We start from the raw sequence: 18,256 nt of genomic DNA, 5'->3' as shown, positions 1-18,256 counted from the left end.
GGCTAGATGATCTGCTAGCTTTTGAAAATTATGTAGGCTCAATCATTTCACAAGAATCCAAGTACGGTGAAGCGGTCCATCTTGCAAAAGCTTCTGTGATGATAAGAGAAGACATGCTCCATCATAAGTAAAATTTAAGCAGCACCTTTCACAACACTGACCTACAATAGGCTCTATCACTACCAATGCTGCAATTTGTACGCATGATTGGACATGGTGCAAACATCGTCTCAAATCCAACATGGAACATTAAAATCTGACCTTTCTATATAACAACTCTTATAGTACAGCTGCTTTGCAAAATAAAAGGAAAGACGAGATGCTCACATGTGTTCCAAGAAACGGGAAACACCTTCCACAGTCTACATGGGCCTGTATATGTTTCTCAAGAGGGGTTACATGTTTACAACCGAGTTGAATATAAAAAATAATAGTTGAAACGTAATCCTATAGATTACTAATTTAGAAGGGGTACAGAAACTGAAAGAATGTATTGAAAGACTTTGTTTTATTTAATTAACTTACCTCAGTTTAGTAATGGTTTTACCTCAATGCCCTAATAAGATTTACAGTCTTATAAACTAGAATTGCTAAGAAGCAGCATTTGGGAATAAGTAATGGTTAACAGTGTATTTTAACAATACAGTGCAGTATTAGTCATTATTGATATGTTGTTTTACATTTTGGGTACTTATGAGAATGATTTGTTTATATAAAAAGTATTTCTTTTTTTTACTATTAAGTATCATAACTTGAAAAAATTTTGTATTTTCTAGGTACTTGCATGTGCCCCTTCCAATTTGGCAGTAGATAATTTGGTTGAACGACTTGCTACAGCTGGTGTACGTGTTGTTCGTATTGGTCATCCAGCTCGAGTTACATCACTTACACAAAAATACACACTTGATGCAATTTTGCATAACTGGTAAGTAAAGTAAAGTATGTTTACAATGCAGTGCAGTTGTATTTGTACTTATTCATTGACATCACTGTTAACTATGTTAAGTCAGTGTCTCATGTGAGGTTAGATGTCAAATGCATTCAATTTGTTCTCTTCCTTCTTGTCCTGTTTTTTGCCTGAATTTTAATCTGGCCTAGATCTTCATCTATCCTCTTTCTGTATGATTTCCTACCAGTCTGGAGGCAAGTGTTAAAAAAATGCGTTCCATGGGGTTTTTGCGTATGTAAGTGTGGGTGAGGTCTCATCTTTTTCATTTTGTTTGGCTGATTACAAATATGAATGGTGATATGCTCAAAAGCTATTAGGAAGGCCAATACTGTATCAAGATGACTGCTAAAATAGTTTCAGTGTAAATATGAGAAATTTATGGTATCATTATTACCAATGATGTTGATTTTATAGAGGTCTAGAAGTCTTATATTGACATGTGAATCATGAATTAAGATTATGATTAACTCAAAGATAGGTTGGTTTGAAAACCATTATGGCATTCAAACTCTTAAAAATAAGGTGATTACCTTCTAAGTATTCAGTTAACTGATTTGCTACGACTTTTCTAATATTTTAGATAACACCGGGAGTAGAGAAATTGGCCTGTAATTAGAAATTTTGTCTCTATCTCCGCTTTTAAGATAAGGAACAACATGGGGATTTTTCTATATTTCTGGGTATACATTAGTTACGATAGATATATTGATAATTATAGTAATGTAAAATGAAATTATATGTAAAGTATCTTTTATAAAACGTAGCGGTATGCCATCAGATCCGTACGCATTTGACTCTTTGAGAGAACTAATGACAAGAATGACAGTATCGCAGTCAACAATTAACAGTTTAAAAGAACATAACTGATTGTTTGTGAATGTATTAAGTTCGTCGGTTTGTGCTCGTATTATATCTGGCTAGTACTTCTTGCGTTCTTTCATATGTCTTTTTTCCTACATTTGCAAAATACTCATTAAATTTCTCTGCCTTGTCAGTTAAATCTTCATTTTCTATTTGAGATTCTTTGTTAGTATTATTGGGCAGAATTGAACACACTTTTTTCAAAGAAGTACGTAAGTTATTTTTATTACTGTACTTTTAAGTTCATTCCTGTAGTGTTGTTTTTTACTATTATCTATTTCAATTCTTACTTCCTTCTTTTTCTCTTTAAAATTATTTCTCAAGATTATATTATTCCTATCCTTCTTGATATCGTTTTGCAAGTATTACTATTATATTTTGTTTGATGTTATTTGTTATCCAGGGTTTAGAGGGGCGGGTGATTACTTTTGTTACTATTGGAGCACATTTGTCAATACATTTGATTAAAACGTTCGTTAAAATTTGTAATTGAGAACTTACATTATCACTTTTTAGAATACCATCTAAGGTGAGTGTTTCTTTCATCATCAAAATACAGATACAGTACTGTACTTTCTTGAGAATAATTCTCGGGGCATCGGAAAGTTTTATGAATCGGCTGTTTCTTAGGTTTACTTAAATTTAAAGTAACAATGATAGCTTCGTGGTCGCCTACTGGTCTTGGAATAGTGTCCGATTCAATTACCATTTCTTACTATTAGTAATTATTAAATCAGTCAACGTTGCCAAGTCTGAAGTTACTCTGGTTGGTTTTGTAATGAGATGGTGTAACTTTAAGTTATTCACAACTTTATTCATTTAGTTGTCTTTTTTGAGCAAGTCATCGTTAAAATCAGAAATATAATTAAAATATGAAGCATTTGCTTTTGGGTGACGATAGATACAACCTAAGATAATTTATGGTAATTTACGATGTTGTACTGATAGCCATTCAGCTTCAATACCCTCCTGTTTTTCAATGCAATTATTTATTACATTTACCTTTAAATAATCTTTGACATATATGCAAACTCCATCTCCTCGGCCATGATCATCTCGATAAAGTTGATAAGAGGGAATATTAATATATGCATCATTCATATAAGGATATAGCCGCGTCTCTCTCACACATAAAATATTAAAATTGTCTTTTTCTAATAAATGTTCAACTACATATTTACTGTATAAGATTGATTGTGCATTGATATATATAATAGTTATAAAATTAAGGCTATTGGTAGACCTAAACTATTCCACACTATCATCTTGGCCATCTTTCTAGTTCTTTGGCAACATATTACATAATCTGCTCTTATGACCATATTTGTGCTACAGTAAATATATACATACATACATATACCAAGGCACTTCCCCATATTTTGATAACTGACTCAGTCTGTCCCAACCAACTACAAAGGCTCCAAAGCTTATACCAGGAAGATCAAACATCTTAGGAGATCAGTTGAGCACAGGAAACAAGACTCTTCCAGACAAATGGTCTCTCCTTCCTGAAGTATTACGTCTGTAGATTTGGAATTATGGGTGATGACCAAATGCCACTCGGAGCCAGGTCACTGTAAAACAAATTCTACTATAGTGGAGTTGGCTGTAACCTGTTGAGGTTCTAGTATGATGATGTTTATTTTAACCCTTTTCCCCCCAGGCTATTTGGAACTTTCTAACCCTTTACCCCCAGGGGTTATTTTTTTTTTCAAGCACATTTTGCAATATAATTTATTTAAATTTCTCTAACAGCCTTAATTTTCATCATAGAGAGGTCAGGTTGGTCTCATTCTCTTGGAAAATGCATGAAGTTTCTGAAAAAATTATCAAAAATATGCAAAAAAAAAATTTAAATAGCAGTTTTTTGCGAAGACGTACCGGTACATCCATGGGGGTAAAGGGATGGGTTTTGTGAAACGTACCAGTCCGTCCTTTGGGGGTAAAAGGGTTAAAGCTGAACAGTTCTTTAGTTATTACAAAAAGATAAATCCCTCTATTTATTTTTCAGTGAAGAAGCAGAACTTCTAAAGGACATACACAAGGATATCAGTGAGCACCTGAATAAATTAAAGACTACTAAGGAGAAAGGAAGGAGATTTCACATAAGAAATGAAATAAAGTTTTTTAGAAAAGAATTAAGAGAAAGGTAAGTAACTTAAAATGGTTTACAAATGTGTTGACACTCATCATTATTTCAATCACTTAGCTTAGAGTCATATAGATATAACCTTTTAAACAAGATCTTCTCGACCCTGGAATAAAATGATAAGATTAAACTGTATTTATTTCATCATAATATTTTCATCAACAGGCTTGAAAATTCAATTACCAGTTTTCTTCAAGTTTGATGATGGTTTTATCTGTTTAATTTTCAGAGAAACAAGGTTGACAAAGCAAATCTTGACAACGGCTGATGTTATTTTAGCTACACTCACTAGCTGTGGTAAAGATGGTCCGCTTCGTCACCTCCCTCAGGAACATTTAGATGTAACAGTGATTGATGAATGTTCACAGGTAAGGTCCTGTTTCAGATATCCAGACTGTATTCTTCTCTTTTTTATTTGGTAAATATAGTTCTTTATTGAATGGTATCATGAATAAAATATCATCATTATATACATAATGTAACTATTTAAGCAAATATTACTTGGTGTTAATAGCTTAACCCTTTTACCCCCAAAGGACGTACTGGTACGTTTCACAAAAGCCATCCCTTTACCCCCATGGACGTACCGGTACGTCCTTGCAAAAAAATGCTATAAAAATTATTTTTTTTCATATTTTTGATAATTTTTTGAAAAAATTCAGGCATTTTCCAAGAGAATGAGACCAACCTGACCTCTCTATGACAAAAATTAAGGTTGTTAGAGCAATTTAAAATAAATATACTGCAAAATGTGCTGGGGAAAAAATAACCCCCTGGGGGTAAAGGGTTGGAAATTTCCAAATAGCCTGGGGGTTAAAGGGTTAAAATTTGTTTTTATTTGGTTATCATTATTGAGATGACCATGAAAATTATATGACCATTTCAATACAACAGAAATACTTTACAAAATCCTGGACCACTGTGCCCGAGACTTCAGTGTTGTCTAATGTATTGTGATTTTCATGGTTTGCGTGCCAGTATTAGATATCTTACATTTGCCTCCATACAGTATGATATTCTACTATGGTTAGAAACTACTTATTCCAGGTTTTAAGAAACCATTCATTTTGAAAAGGGATGGTATTCCTTGATCAAGGGGAATGGCTGTGTGTATTAGGACTGAGTACCCTGCTTCTCATAAGTTCTCTTACGAATGTGGATGTCATGAGATTTAGGACATAAAAGTTTGTGGCAGGCATAACCAATTCTATTTGTCTTCCATCTATTGGAATCCAGACTTGGATGGTTCAATATTTGAATGTTTTATCATTATGACTGAGATAAAAGTCAGGCTTCTATTGCGCTTGTTGGTGATTTCAATGCTCATCATAGGGAATGGTTAAATTCTGTTTCTCCTACTGATTGCCTAGGCTTAAGAACTTTGGGCTTTGCATCTGAATCAGGCTGTTAGCAAATATGCAAGGGTACTCACAGGTTTGGTAACTGCTTCGACCTAGTATTCACCGACTCCCTTTCTGTTATAACAACAAAGGTATGTCGTCCAGTTAGGACGTTTGATCCTGTCATGATTTGGTTAATAATTATGACTGGAGGAGCCTGTCTCTGATGTATTATACTCATGCAAGATATACAGTATATAAAATCTCAAGCAGACTTCAATGGAATTTTGAGTGATCTCTTGTATTTAAATGGGTCACAATTGTTTAAGCTTTGAGCCTGTTCTCTTGAAAATCTGGTCACCATAATTAATAGGCTGAACTCATTTCCTGTGTAAAAATACTGAGTAGAAGACAAACCCTGGTTCAATAATGACTTGTTCTCCTGAATGAGAATGTGGTCAACAGAATTGATAGTCGTATTCCATATTGTGTTAAAAGACCAAGTAGAAAAACAAGTCCTGTTTCAGTGATGATTGTAGACTCTTATCTGGAGAAATGAGGCTTATCATAATTGTAATGGTAATAGATTAAATTTAACTTGGAGTAACTATAGTATGCTCAACTAAGAGGAGTTACTCAGAGAGTTTATGGTTCACCTGAAAGGAATAAAATTTTACCATAAAAGAAACAATTGCTAGTACAACAGAAGAACATAAATGTTGGACTACCCTTAAATCTGCACTCTTTGATGAAGCAGATGGCTCTGTCACTCACTGTCCGAAGGAAAAGACAACACTTTTGACTGATGTGTTTGACAGCAAGCAGAGTACAGGTGTAATAAGGAATTCAATATTCTTCATTTCTGTTTTCCCGAGTCTAAACTAAATAAATTAGCTTTTCGGTTCTGTGAAATTAAAACACTCTCAATGGACCTTGATGCCTATGGAGATGTATACTCAAATGGTATTCTTCCATTTAGAAAAAACACTCATTTCTTAGCTCCTAAGTTGCCTGTTATTTTTAGCAAGTTAGCAAGAATGGGTTATTTCTACACTTGTTAGATAATTGTTAATGTTACTTCATTAGGTAAAGCACTCTTCAGTTCTTTAGAATATAACATACAGGACAATCATATTTGGCCTGGAGCAGCACTTGTCAGGTTCTTAAAGACACAAATGACCAAAGTTATAGATATGTTTAACAATAACCTTCACCACTTACAATATTTTGAGAATAGAGTAAATTTTTAAGAAAACTTCATGAATGAATTATAAAACTAATTCAAATACGTAAGTTTTACTCAAAAAACTCAAAATGCCAAAGTCATAAAGACCAAAATTAAACATTCAAGGATGCAATACACTCCATTAACACCAGTAGCCTAAACTTTACCTATCACAGGTTAGTCTTACAAAAAAGTGCCTATATTACTATACAGCCTGAATCACATCAAAACTGGCTTATATGGAATTAGAAGGAAAATATTATGCTTATGCTTATTGCTATACTGATAATTTATTAGTATAGCAATAAACATAAGCATAATTCAGGATACATCAAAATTATCATCAATAACCAATAATATGTAATGATGATTTATGAAAATAGGATAATCAAGTCAACCTGAAATAAGACATCTTAAAAATAGTTAAGCTTTTAATTAGGATATCACGCTCCTTTGCGATACTAAAGTATAAGATTTCAACAAAATCCTAAAACATGCTAAACATACACCCTACCCTCTTAAAAAAGATAACACTACTTCGGTGTAACCTTTCATGTATCAACATGCTCAGCTCGTGACCTCCATGGACATTTCCTCGGCCTCACAAAACCAATGTCCATTTACCTGTAATGAAGCAATGCCATTAACAATACTTAAAACCTTATAAGGCCAGACTTTATATTTTAGAAAGCGGTACAATCTAGTCAGGTGTATTCAGTGTAGAGTTCAACATCCTCTGAGGCAATGAGCATAGAACTAAGTGTGTTGGTATTTTGCCTAGCTGAGCAGAGGTACTTATTTTTATTTGCTTACATCCTGGAGTCCATCATCTGTCCAAACAAGGTATGTTATTTGTACATTCCATACTCAGTGTGGATATGGTGTGCACACAAAAGTGTTTAGTTATGGGCAAGTGCTTGAAAGAGAAGTGCAGATATGTGAGGCATTACTGTAATATTATTATTATTATTATTAATACTAGCTAAGCTACAACCCTAGTTGGAAAAACAAGATGCTATAAGGCCAAGGGCTCCAACAAGGAAAAATAACCCAGTGAGGAAAGGAAATACGGGAATGAATAAACGATATAGGAAGTAATGAAAATTAAAATAAAATACTTTTAAAACATTAACATCATTACAGCATATTTAATTTATAAACTATAAAAGGACTTACGCAAGCCTGTTCAACATAAAAACATTTGCTGCGAGTTTGAACTTTTGAAGTTCTATTTAACTACCCGATTAGGAAGATCATTCCACAACTTGGTCACAGCTGGAATAAAACTTCTAGAGTACTGTGTAGTATTGAGCCTCATGATGGAGAAGGCGTGACTATTGATGATTATTGAGTTTTTTAATTGGTTTAATAATTTTGTGGTTATATATAATTTATTTAAAAAAAAACCGTAAGCATTTAAAAAAATACTTGTAATTTTAGTGGTATTATTTTCATAATTATTTGAAGGAAAAATTTAAATAATTTTCATTATATGAAAAAAAAATTATTTGTCTTCCGTAACATAAACAGCAACTTGGAAAAGAATAGATTACTGGTTAAGATTATTTTTCCAGAGGTTATTCTGTAATACTAAGTGAATGAGAACTTAGCAATGGTACTTTTTCAGGCAATTGAAGCAGCATGTTACCAGTCAATATTAAGAGTTCCCAAAGTGATTATTGCGGGTGATCATTGTCAGCTACCACCAACAATTCTTTCACAAGAAGCAGCTACAAAGGGCTTGGCCCTTTCATTGATGGAAAGGCTAATTGGTAAGTATGTTCATATAAGACCTACTGCGATATCATCAATTTATGGTATTTAGGTTGAATAGTAGTTAACCCTTTTACCCCCAAAGGACGTACTGGTACGTTTCACAAAACCCATCCCTTTACCCCCATGGACGTACTGGTACGTCCTTGCAAAAAACTGCTATTTGTATTTGTTTTTGCATATTTTTGATAATTTTTTTCAGAAACTTCAGGCATTTTCCAAGAGAATGAGACCAACCTGACCTTTCTATGACGAAAATTAAGGCTGTTAGGGCAATTTAAATAAATTATATTGCAAAATGTGCTTGAAAAAAAATAACCCCTGGGGTAAAGGGTTGGAAAGTTCCTAACAGCCTGGGGGTAAAAGGGTTAATGCATTTCATGTACAGTATTGTAAGGCATAAATGATATGTAATGTTTATTTTTCTTTAATGCATTTCCATGATGAAAGAGTACTTTACAGGCCATTGCTTTCCATTTGCCTTTGCCTTAGGGAGTACCTCAAAGAAAATTTTTCTTTTTTCAAATAGATATACAAGTTGTATCATAAGAAACATTTTGTTTTAATCCAAACCCACTAAAGGAACTACCAAAGCCTTCTAAGTGTATATGTTACTGGTTTTATATGCCCCTACATACCTTAGTTTATGAAACTAAATTAAAATCCTTCAAGGAATTTGATACAACTCATTTTTCAATATTAAACTTACCCGATAATCATGTAGCTGTCAACTCCGTTGCCCGACAGAATTCTATGGAGGGATACGCCAGCTATCACAATACTAGAAGGGGGTGTACTTACCAGCGCCACCTGTGGCCAGGTACTCAAGTACTTCTTGTTGACACCTCCTCAATTATTCCTCTGTCGTGCTTCCGGCAAGACGTTCTGGGATACGCTTATGATCTTCGAGTTTGTTCACGGCTAATTGGTGAAGTATTCTCTCAGATTTCGGCTGTCGCATTACTGGAAACCTTCTTATATTAGCTAGATAGCTTTTATATAGTCCTGATTAACGGTTAACGATCTTTTGCTTGATTTTGGAAACCCCTTTGGCTAACTCTTTGGATTCAAGATGTCTGACATTTCGCAAGCCCCCTCCCATAGACGATGTAGGTCTTGCAATAGGCGTATTCCGAAGGCCTCGGTTGATCCTCACACCGCTTGTTCTGACTGTAGGGACAGGCCCTGTCAGTTAGAAAATCGATGTGAGGAATGCGCCGGACTTTCGGAACTGGAATTTGTCCGTCTTTTAAAATATTCATCTAAGTTAGAGAGAGGTAGAGTTAGGAGGAGTTCTTCTCACTCTTCAATGTTTTCCTCACCTCATGATCCCCTACCTTTTCCTACCCCTGTAGTGGCTACCCCCGAACCTACTGTTTGCCCTCCGCCTGATATGTCTGTTGTTTTGCGTGCTATTCAGGCCTTAGGCGATAAAGTAGAGTCAGTGGTAAGTGACCATAAGTCTCTGATGGCCGAAGTTAAGGAACTTAAGGTCAAGAGTGCAGTGGGTGGAGTTAGTGCCAGTGCTGTGACGAGTGCTAGTGTCAGTGCAGTGCCAAGTGCTAGTGTCAGTGCCAGTGTGGTGCGTGAGGATTCTTCTGTGCGAGCCAGTCGTCCTCCCAGTCCGGGACCTCTTGCAAGCTCCCATGCCCAGGGGAGAAGCAATGTCGAAGGGCATAAGGGTTCGGCAGGCCTTGTTAGGCGCACAGAAGTTTCCTCGGTGGTTGCGGGCGTGTCTTCCAAAGACCGTCACTCCCACCCGCAGACGATTGAGCCCGTCTTTTTCTCGTCCGCTGATCATCTGTCAGGGAAGAAACGTTGGTCTCAGGTCTCGAGACCACTTAAACGCAGAGTCCAGTCCGCGAGTGCTCAGCCAGGTTGCAGTCATTGGCTCAGCTCTGACTCGCCGCAGTCATCTGTCGACTGCACTCCGCCCAAGAGGAGTAAGGTTCTGCCACAACAGAGCTCGACTGTCGACCCTAAGTGGACTCTACTACAGTCCATGCAAGCACAGCTTTCGGACTTGATGCGTGAGTGTCGGGCTGAGAGTGTTGCTCCTCCGCCTCCGCCTACACTCCCTCCGCCTGCGCTCGCTCCGCCTGCGCTCGCTCCGCCTGCGCTTGCTCCGCCTGATCGCAGTACCACCTGCCAGGCGTACGATGTTGAGCCACGGTCTGAGTTTGCTGTTCCCAGTGGTGTTCAGCCTCCGCCTTCTTTAAGGCAACCTTTGCTATGGGATCAGGAGGATTATACCTCTCTTCCTCCGCCTCCCTTTGCTGCTCCACCAGTGGTGCAACTCTTGGCTGAGGTACAACAACCTCTCCCGTCCATGAGTCAGTCTCCTCAGCTCTCGCTGCAGCGAGCTCAACCATCCACAAGGCAAGCTCCACTACACCTTGGCCTTGTGCCTCAGGAGCCTCAGCTTGCGAGACATTTACCTTGTTCTGCGCAGCCTCAACCTCATTACGCTCCGCTCACACCACAGGAACAGGAACTTGCTACTCCGCTTCCACCAACCGCTCAGCAAGCGCAATCCTTGGGTTCAACCGCTCATGCTAGGAGTCAGCCTCCTCCACCCATGCGCCTTCCTTCTGCTTCGTCTGCTATTCAGCCTTTGCAGTCTGAGCCTCAGGTTTTCCCTCAACAGTCACTTGAAGAGGAAACCACTAATATTGTTCCTTCTCGTTCTGACTCTGCAGTTCAGCATTCTTGTCCGATCTCTTCGCTACACTCTGGTGATGAGGCTTCGGATGATGAGGAGGCACACCTGGATCCCTCATCAGACGTGGATGAATCCAAGCTTTCTCCACAGTCTATTGATTTTCGTAAGGTCTTGGCTCTACTTAGGGAGGTTTACCCAGACCACTTTGTCTCTGCTATTCCCCGCTCTCCGCCATCTGAGTTTTCGCTGGGCGTACAACAAGCTAAGTCCACCTATACTAAGCTAGTCCTAGCTAGGTCCTCTAAGAGGGCATTAAGGATCTTAGGGGAGTGGCTGCAGTCTAAGCAACACCTTGGCAAGACTTCTTTCATGTTCCCTCCAACGAAGCTCACTTCGAAAGCGAGCGTTTGGTATGCCACAGGAGAAGCACCAGGCTTGGGAGTACCTGCCTCTGCCCAGGCTGACTTCTCAAGTCTGGTAGACTCGCCTCGGAGAACTGCAATGAGGCGCTCTAAGGTTTGTTGGACCTTCTCAGACCTGGATCACTTACTGAAAGGAATGTTTAGAGCATTTGAAATGTTCAACTGCCATGCTTTTAATGTCCTGCATGGATAAGGCCATTAGGGATGGTTCGGGTGAGCTTGCGTCGATGTTTGTATCAGGGGTTTTGAAGAAAAGGGAACAACTGTGTACCTTCCTTTCCGCCAGCATTACACCTTGCCAACGGTCACAACTCCTTTTTGCTCCGCTCTCGAAGTTCCTCTTCCCCGAAGAGCTGGTTAAGGACTTGTCTGCTGCCCTGATACAAAAGGATACACACGATCTTGTAGCCTCATCGGCTCGTAAGTCTAAGGTTGCTACCTCAGTCCCCAAGACTTATCGCTCCCCAGTGGCTGATACCCCTGCTACGAGGTTCATACCGCCCTTTCGTGGTAGAGCCCCCAGCCGAGGAAGCTCCCGTCCAGACTCTCACAGGAGCAAGTCTAGGAAAGGATCCAGGACATCTAAAGGAAAAAACTGACTCTCCGCATCTCCAGACAGCAGTAGGAGCCAGACTCAAGATCTTCTGGCGAGCCTGGGAGAAGAGAGGTGCAGACGCCCAGTCTGTCAGTTGGCTGAGGAACGGTTACAGGATTCCATTCTGCCTCAAACCACCTCTGACCACATCGCCCATCAACCTCTCTCCCAACTACAAAGAAGAGGACAAGAGGCTAGCATTGCACCAGGAGGTGTCGCTACTTGTGCAGAAGAAGGCAGTGGTTATAGTCCGGGACCATCAATCCCCGGGCTTCTACAACCGTCTCTTTCTTGTGGCCAAGAAGACAGGAGGTTGGAGACCGGTGCTGGACGTCAGCGCTCTCAACGAGTATGTCACCAAGCAGACGTTCACGATGGAGACGACGAAGTCGGTCTTAGCAGCGGTCAGACAGGAGGACTGGATGGTCTCGTTGGACTTGAAAGATGCATACTTTCACGTTCCTATTCATCCAGACTCCCAACCTTTCCTGAGATTCGTTTTTGGAAAGGTTGTCTACCAATTCCAAGCCCTGTGTTTTGGCCTAAGCACAGCTCCTATGGTCTTTACTCATCTGATGAGGAATATAGCAAAATTCCTACACTTGTCGAACATCAGAGCCTCCCTCTACTTAGACGACTGGCTGTTGAGAGCCTCCACGAGTCGTCGTTGTCTGGAGAATCTCAATTGGACTTTAGACTTAATCAGAGACCTAGGTCTATTAGTCAACATAGAGAAGTCTCAACTCATTCCCTCCCAATCCATTGTGTACCTGGGAATGGAGATTCGGAGTCAGGATTTTCGGGCTTTTCCATCGGCCCCCAGGATAAGCCAGGCCCTAGAGTGCATCATGAGCATGCTGAAGAGGAGCAGTTGCTCAGTGAGACAGTGGATGAGTCTCACAGGGACCCTCTCATCACTGGCCCTGTTTGTCGAGCTAGGGAGACTCCACCTCCGCCCTCTTCAATTCCATCTTGCAGCTCATTGGGACAAGGGTTCGACTCTCGAAGCAGTCTCTATCCCTATCAACCAAGAGATGAAGACCACTCTCCTGTGGTGGAAGCACAACCTCCTTCTCAGGGAGGGTCTATCGTTGGCCATTCAGACCCCCAATCTTCATCTCTTCTCAGATGCATCGGACTCGGGCTGGGGTGCAACCTTGGACGGACGGGAATGCTCGGGAACGTGGAACGAGGAACAAGGATTACTCCACATCAACTGCAAGGAGCTGCTAGCAGTTCATCTAGCCCTGTTGAACTTCAAGTCCCTCCTGCTAGGCAAAGTGGTGGAGGTGAACTCAGACAATACCACAGCCTTGGCTTACATCTCCAAGCAAGGAGGGACCCATTCGAGGAGCCTATACGAGATCGCAAGGGACCTCCTCATTTGGTCAAGAGGTCTAAACCTCACTCTGGTCACGAGGTTCATTCAGGGCGATATGAACGTCTCAGCAGATCGCCTAAGCAGAAGGAATCAGGTCATTCCCACGGAATGGACCCTCCACAAGAGTGTGTGCAACAGACTTTGGACCTTGTGGGGTCAACCTACCATAGATCTGTTTGCCACCTCCATAACCAAGAGACTTCCGCTGTACTGTTCCCCTGTTCCAGACCCTGCAGCAGTTCATGTGGATGCTTTTCTACTGAACTGGTCCCATCTCGACCTGTACGCATTCCCACCGTTCAAGATAATAAACAAAGTTCTGCAGAAATTCGTCTCGCACGAAGGGACACGGCTGACGCTGGTTGCTCCCCTTTGGCCTGCAAGAGAATGGTTCACAGAGGTACTTCAATGGCTAGTCGACTTCCCCAGGACTCTACCTCTAAGAGTGGACCTTCTACGTCAACCTCACGTAGACAGGTTGCACCCAAACCTCCACGCTCTTCGGCTGACTGCCTTCAGACTGTCGAAAGATTCGCTAGAGCTAGAGGCTTTTCGAAGGAGGCAGCCAGTGCGATTGCCAGAGCAAGAAGGGTTTCCACTCGTAGAGTCTACCAGTCTAAGTGGGAGGTCTTCCGAAGCTGGTGTAGAGCCAATTCAATATCCTCTACCAATACCTCTGTGACCCAAATAGCTGACTTCCTTCTACATCTTAGGAATGAGAGATCCCTTTCAGCACCTACGATTAAAGGATATAGGAGTATGTTGGCTTCAGTTCTCCGCCACAGAGGTTTGGACCTGTCTTCCAACAAGGACCTTCAAGACATTCTTAAGTCTTTTGAGACGTCTAAAGAACGTCGTCTTTCCACTCCAGGCTGGAATCTAGACGTAGTCTTAAGGTTCCTTATGTCATCTAGGTTCGAACCTCTCCAGTCAGCTTCCTTCAAGGACCTTACCCTCAAGACTTTTTCTCGTCTGCCTTGCAACAGCTAAGAGAGTCAGTGAGGTTCATGCCTTCAGCAAGAACATTGGTTTCACAACCGAATCTGCAACATGTTCTTTTCAGCTTGGATTCCTAGCAAAGAACGAGCTTCCTTCACGTCCTTGGCCTAGATCGTTTGAAATACCTAGCCTCTCCAACATGGTAGGTAACGAACTAGAGAGAGTTCTTTGCCCTGTCAGAGCTCTCAAATATTATCTTAAGAGGTCTAAACCTATTCGAGGACAGTCAGAAGCTTTATGGTGTGCCATCAAGAAACCTTCGAGGCCCATGTCCAAGAATGGACTTTCGTATTATATAAGGCTTCTGATCAGAGAAGCACATTCTCACTTAAAGGAGGAAGACCTTGCATTGCTGAAGGTAAGGACCCACGAAGTAAGAGCCGTAGCTACTTCGATGGCCTTTAATAAAAACCGTTCTCTGCAGAGCATAATGGATGCAACCTATTGGAGGAGCAAGTCAGTGTTTGCATCATTTTATCTGAAAGATGTCCAGTCTCTTTACGAGAACTGCTACACCCTGGGACCATTCGTAGCAGCGAGTGCAGTAGTAGGTGAGGGCTCAGCCACTACATTCCCTTAATCCCATAACCTTTTTTAACCTTTCTCTTGAATACTTTTATTGTTGTTTTTATGGTTGTTACGGTAGGCTAAGAAGCCTTCCGCATCCTGTTGATTTGGCGGGTGGTCTATTCATTCTTGAGAAGCGCCTGGGTTAAAGGTTTGGTAGAGGTCCTTTAGTAGGGGTTGCAACCCCGTGTACTTTGGCACCTTTGGGTTGATTCAGCCTCCAAGAGGAACGCTGCGCTCAGTAAGGAAGACGAACTTTAAAAAAGAGGCAGAGTAACGGTTCTATTCGACTTCCTTACCAGGTACTTATTATTTCATTGTTATTTGAGATAACTGCTATATGAAATATGGGATACTTAGCTATCCTTTAATCTTGTACACTGGTTTTCACCCACCTCCCTGGGTGTGAATCAGCTACATGATTATCGGGTAAGTTTAATATTGAAAAATGTTATTTTTATTAGTAAAATAAATTTTTGAATATACTTACCCGATAATCATGATTTAATCGACCCTCCCTTCCTCCCCAGAGAGAACCAGTGGACCGAGGAATAATTGAGGAGGTGTCAACAAGAAGTACTTGAGTACCTGGCCACAGGTGGCGCTGGTAAGTACACCCCCTTCTAGTATTGTGATAGCTGGCGTATCCCTCCATAGAATTCTGTCGGGCAACGGAGTTGACAGCTACATGATTATCGGGTAAGTATATTCAAAAATTTATTTTACTAATAAAAATAACATTTTTGCTTCCCTCTCTGATTTGCTCTGAAAGTTATTCCTTGCTGTTAACCCTTTTACCCCCAAAGGACGTACTGGTACGTTTCACAAAACACATCCCTTTACCCCCATGGACGTACTGGTACGTTCTTGCAAAAAACTGCTATGTACGATTTTTTTTGCATATTTTTGATAATTTTTTGAGAAACTTCAGGCATTTTCCAAGAGAATGAAACCAATCTGACCTCTCTATGAAAAAAATTAAGGCTGTTAGAGCAATTTAAAAAATATATACTGCAAAATGTGCTTGAAAAAAAAAATAACCCCTGGGGGTTAAGGGTTGGAAAGTTCCAAATAGCCTGGGAGTAAAAGGGTTAAGTATGGGGGAGGGGTGGCTATTCAAGTTCATTCCTAGTCTAGTTGTAACCAGGAAGCCATTATCCCTTTATGACTTGAAGATTTATCCTGTTAGGGTTTTGTCTTGATTTTTATGTGTCCCAGCTGTTTTTGATGGTCCAAAGGTTTGGCTCGACTCACACTCCCCTGACCACTGAATTTGTGTTAGAGGACTTTATCTCGATATCACTAAATATTAGAATTCCTTAACCCCTTTTTTGTGACAGGTAAAATTGTAGGGATGGAGAACATGTTATACTCATCTCCGTCGAGTTTTGAATTAGCGTGTGAAAAACAAGCTTGGTTTAATGATGATTGATTTGACTTGGAATAATTATAACCGACTAAAAGCAGTGGGTCAGAGAGTTTATGTCGAACTGAAAAATTTAATTAAATTGAAGCATAAAAGAAATCCTCTTCCGTAAAAGTAAAGAACATGCCTTTACTCAAACTATGGGGCTCCAATACTCACTGCCCAAAGGAAATGATAACCAATTTAGGTGAAATTTTTAACAGTATGCTGGGTAATGGGAGACAAATTATGCCCTTTTCCTGTTATTTTAAAGTTAATCTGTATAATTTAGCTTTTTGGATGTTAAAAGATGATCTTTTACTTAACCTTGATGTTTAGGGAGTTGTAGGTTAACGTGTTATTTTCCACTTTTTTGTGAAAATAGTCTATTACCTAGCTCTTATCTTTATTGTACTGAAGGTAATTATAAGAGGTTCCTTTGCACTTAATGAAGAATTGGTAATGTCATTCCATTAGGTAAATGTGTTTGTGATAGTTCTAATGCAGCTGATTTCTGCACAGTTTCGATAACTTCTATGTTAGCTATGACTTTTTAATGTTGTTAGCAAAACATATGAACATCTAGGCTCAGAATAATAATTTTTCCCTATTTTGCAATGAGGTTTGTAATTTTTGCGTTTAGATTTATATAAAAAACTGGGTTTTTTTTTATTTTCAAGTCAATTTATACTATAGTCCATTTCTTTTAGCGAGGCAGATTTGCACTGACTCGCAGTGGTGCCCTTTTAGCTCGGATAAGTTTCCTGATCGCTGATTGGTTAGAATTATCTTGTCCAACCAATCAGCGATCAGGAAACTTTTCCGAGCTAAAAGGGCACCCCTGCGAGTTAGTGCAAATATGCCTCGCTAAAAGAAATGGACTATAGTTTATTTTTTACATTGCATCAAGTAAGGATTGTTACAACTTTTATTGGAGGAAAGTGTTAATAACTATGCATTATGTTATATCAAAACCCTTGAGTTTTGTACTTTTATAAGAAAAAAATTTATTCTCAGCTTTGAATGCAGAATTAATATTTGTTTCTAGAAGGCTGTGAAACTTCAGATGATAAAGCATTCCCAAATTCTTGTTTATAATCGTGGTTATTACTTTCAGGTTTGTATGGTGATAATGTTGTCAAGATGCTAACTGTTCAGTATCGAATGAACTCCTTGATTATGGACTGGGCATCATCTGCCCTTTATGATAATAGACTCACGGCTCATCCCTCAGTAGCAGACCATTTGTTAAGTCACTCGAAAGATGTGATGACCAATGATGATACAGGTAAGCATAGAATTTTTTTTAATGTAAACTAGTTATATGGCAAATAATGCCAGGAAGAAAAATCTTTTAGTGGTATTGTGAGTACTAAATGAAATTGAATAAGCATAGTAACATTTGCCTTTAATATAAACACAAAACAACACAGAGCAAAACAAAACACGTCTGACCAACACAAGTGCTGAGGAGGAATGAGGATAGTGGGTGGGGAGATGTAGGGGTAGAGAGGGTTAGTCATAGTAGGAGGCACAGACGGGTGTAGGACTGCACCTCGTCATTCCAGGGGATGTTGATGAAGGAGAGGTCTAATTGGAGAGGAACCTATGGTTGTGGTTCTATCACACCCCAGTTTTCTATACCGACACTCAAATAGTGAGCGAGCTAGTTTAACCTGGCATTCCATTCATCTCTTTTTCTCTGGTATATTCAGCTGTAATTATGCCTTAGAAATGGTGCTAGAGGAGCATTTCACTAGGCGACACAGGTTCCTCGCCCAGAAATAGATTTTTCCTTCGTCAAAATCCCTTTTTTTTTATCAAACTATGCACATGTGTTTACTGACATCCAACTTGCAAGCAGTGAAGAGATTATATATGGTTGTTCAATTTATTTGTTGATGGAGCTGTAAGAGAGGTGGGTGGTC

The 18,256-nt window shown here is 39.7% G+C and overlaps 1 protein-coding gene across 1 annotated transcript in view; it reads left to right on the top strand.

Annotated features, from left to right (window-relative positions):
* The window catches only part of LOC137658407 (DNA-binding protein SMUBP-2-like), a 157,011-nt gene that overhangs the window by 36,066 nt on the left and 102,689 nt on the right, over positions 1-18,256 (top strand). The window contains exons 7-11 of the mRNA XM_068393094.1: positions 777-925; positions 3,822-3,959; positions 4,189-4,327; positions 8,152-8,296; positions 17,446-17,616. Of these exons, the coding sequence (XP_068249195.1) occupies positions 777-925; positions 3,822-3,959; positions 4,189-4,327; positions 8,152-8,296; positions 17,446-17,616 (742 nt within the window). The remainder of the gene's footprint in view (positions 1-776; positions 926-3,821; positions 3,960-4,188; positions 4,328-8,151; positions 8,297-17,445; positions 17,617-18,256) is intronic.

Source organism: Palaemon carinicauda, chromosome 19 (assembly GCF_036898095.1).
Source record: "Palaemon carinicauda isolate YSFRI2023 chromosome 19, ASM3689809v2, whole genome shotgun sequence".
Taxonomy (NCBI): domain Eukaryota; kingdom Metazoa; phylum Arthropoda; class Malacostraca; order Decapoda; family Palaemonidae; genus Palaemon; species Palaemon carinicauda.
The sequence above is the reverse complement of the archived record's forward strand: the minus strand, read 5'-3'. Positions and strand labels throughout refer to the sequence as shown.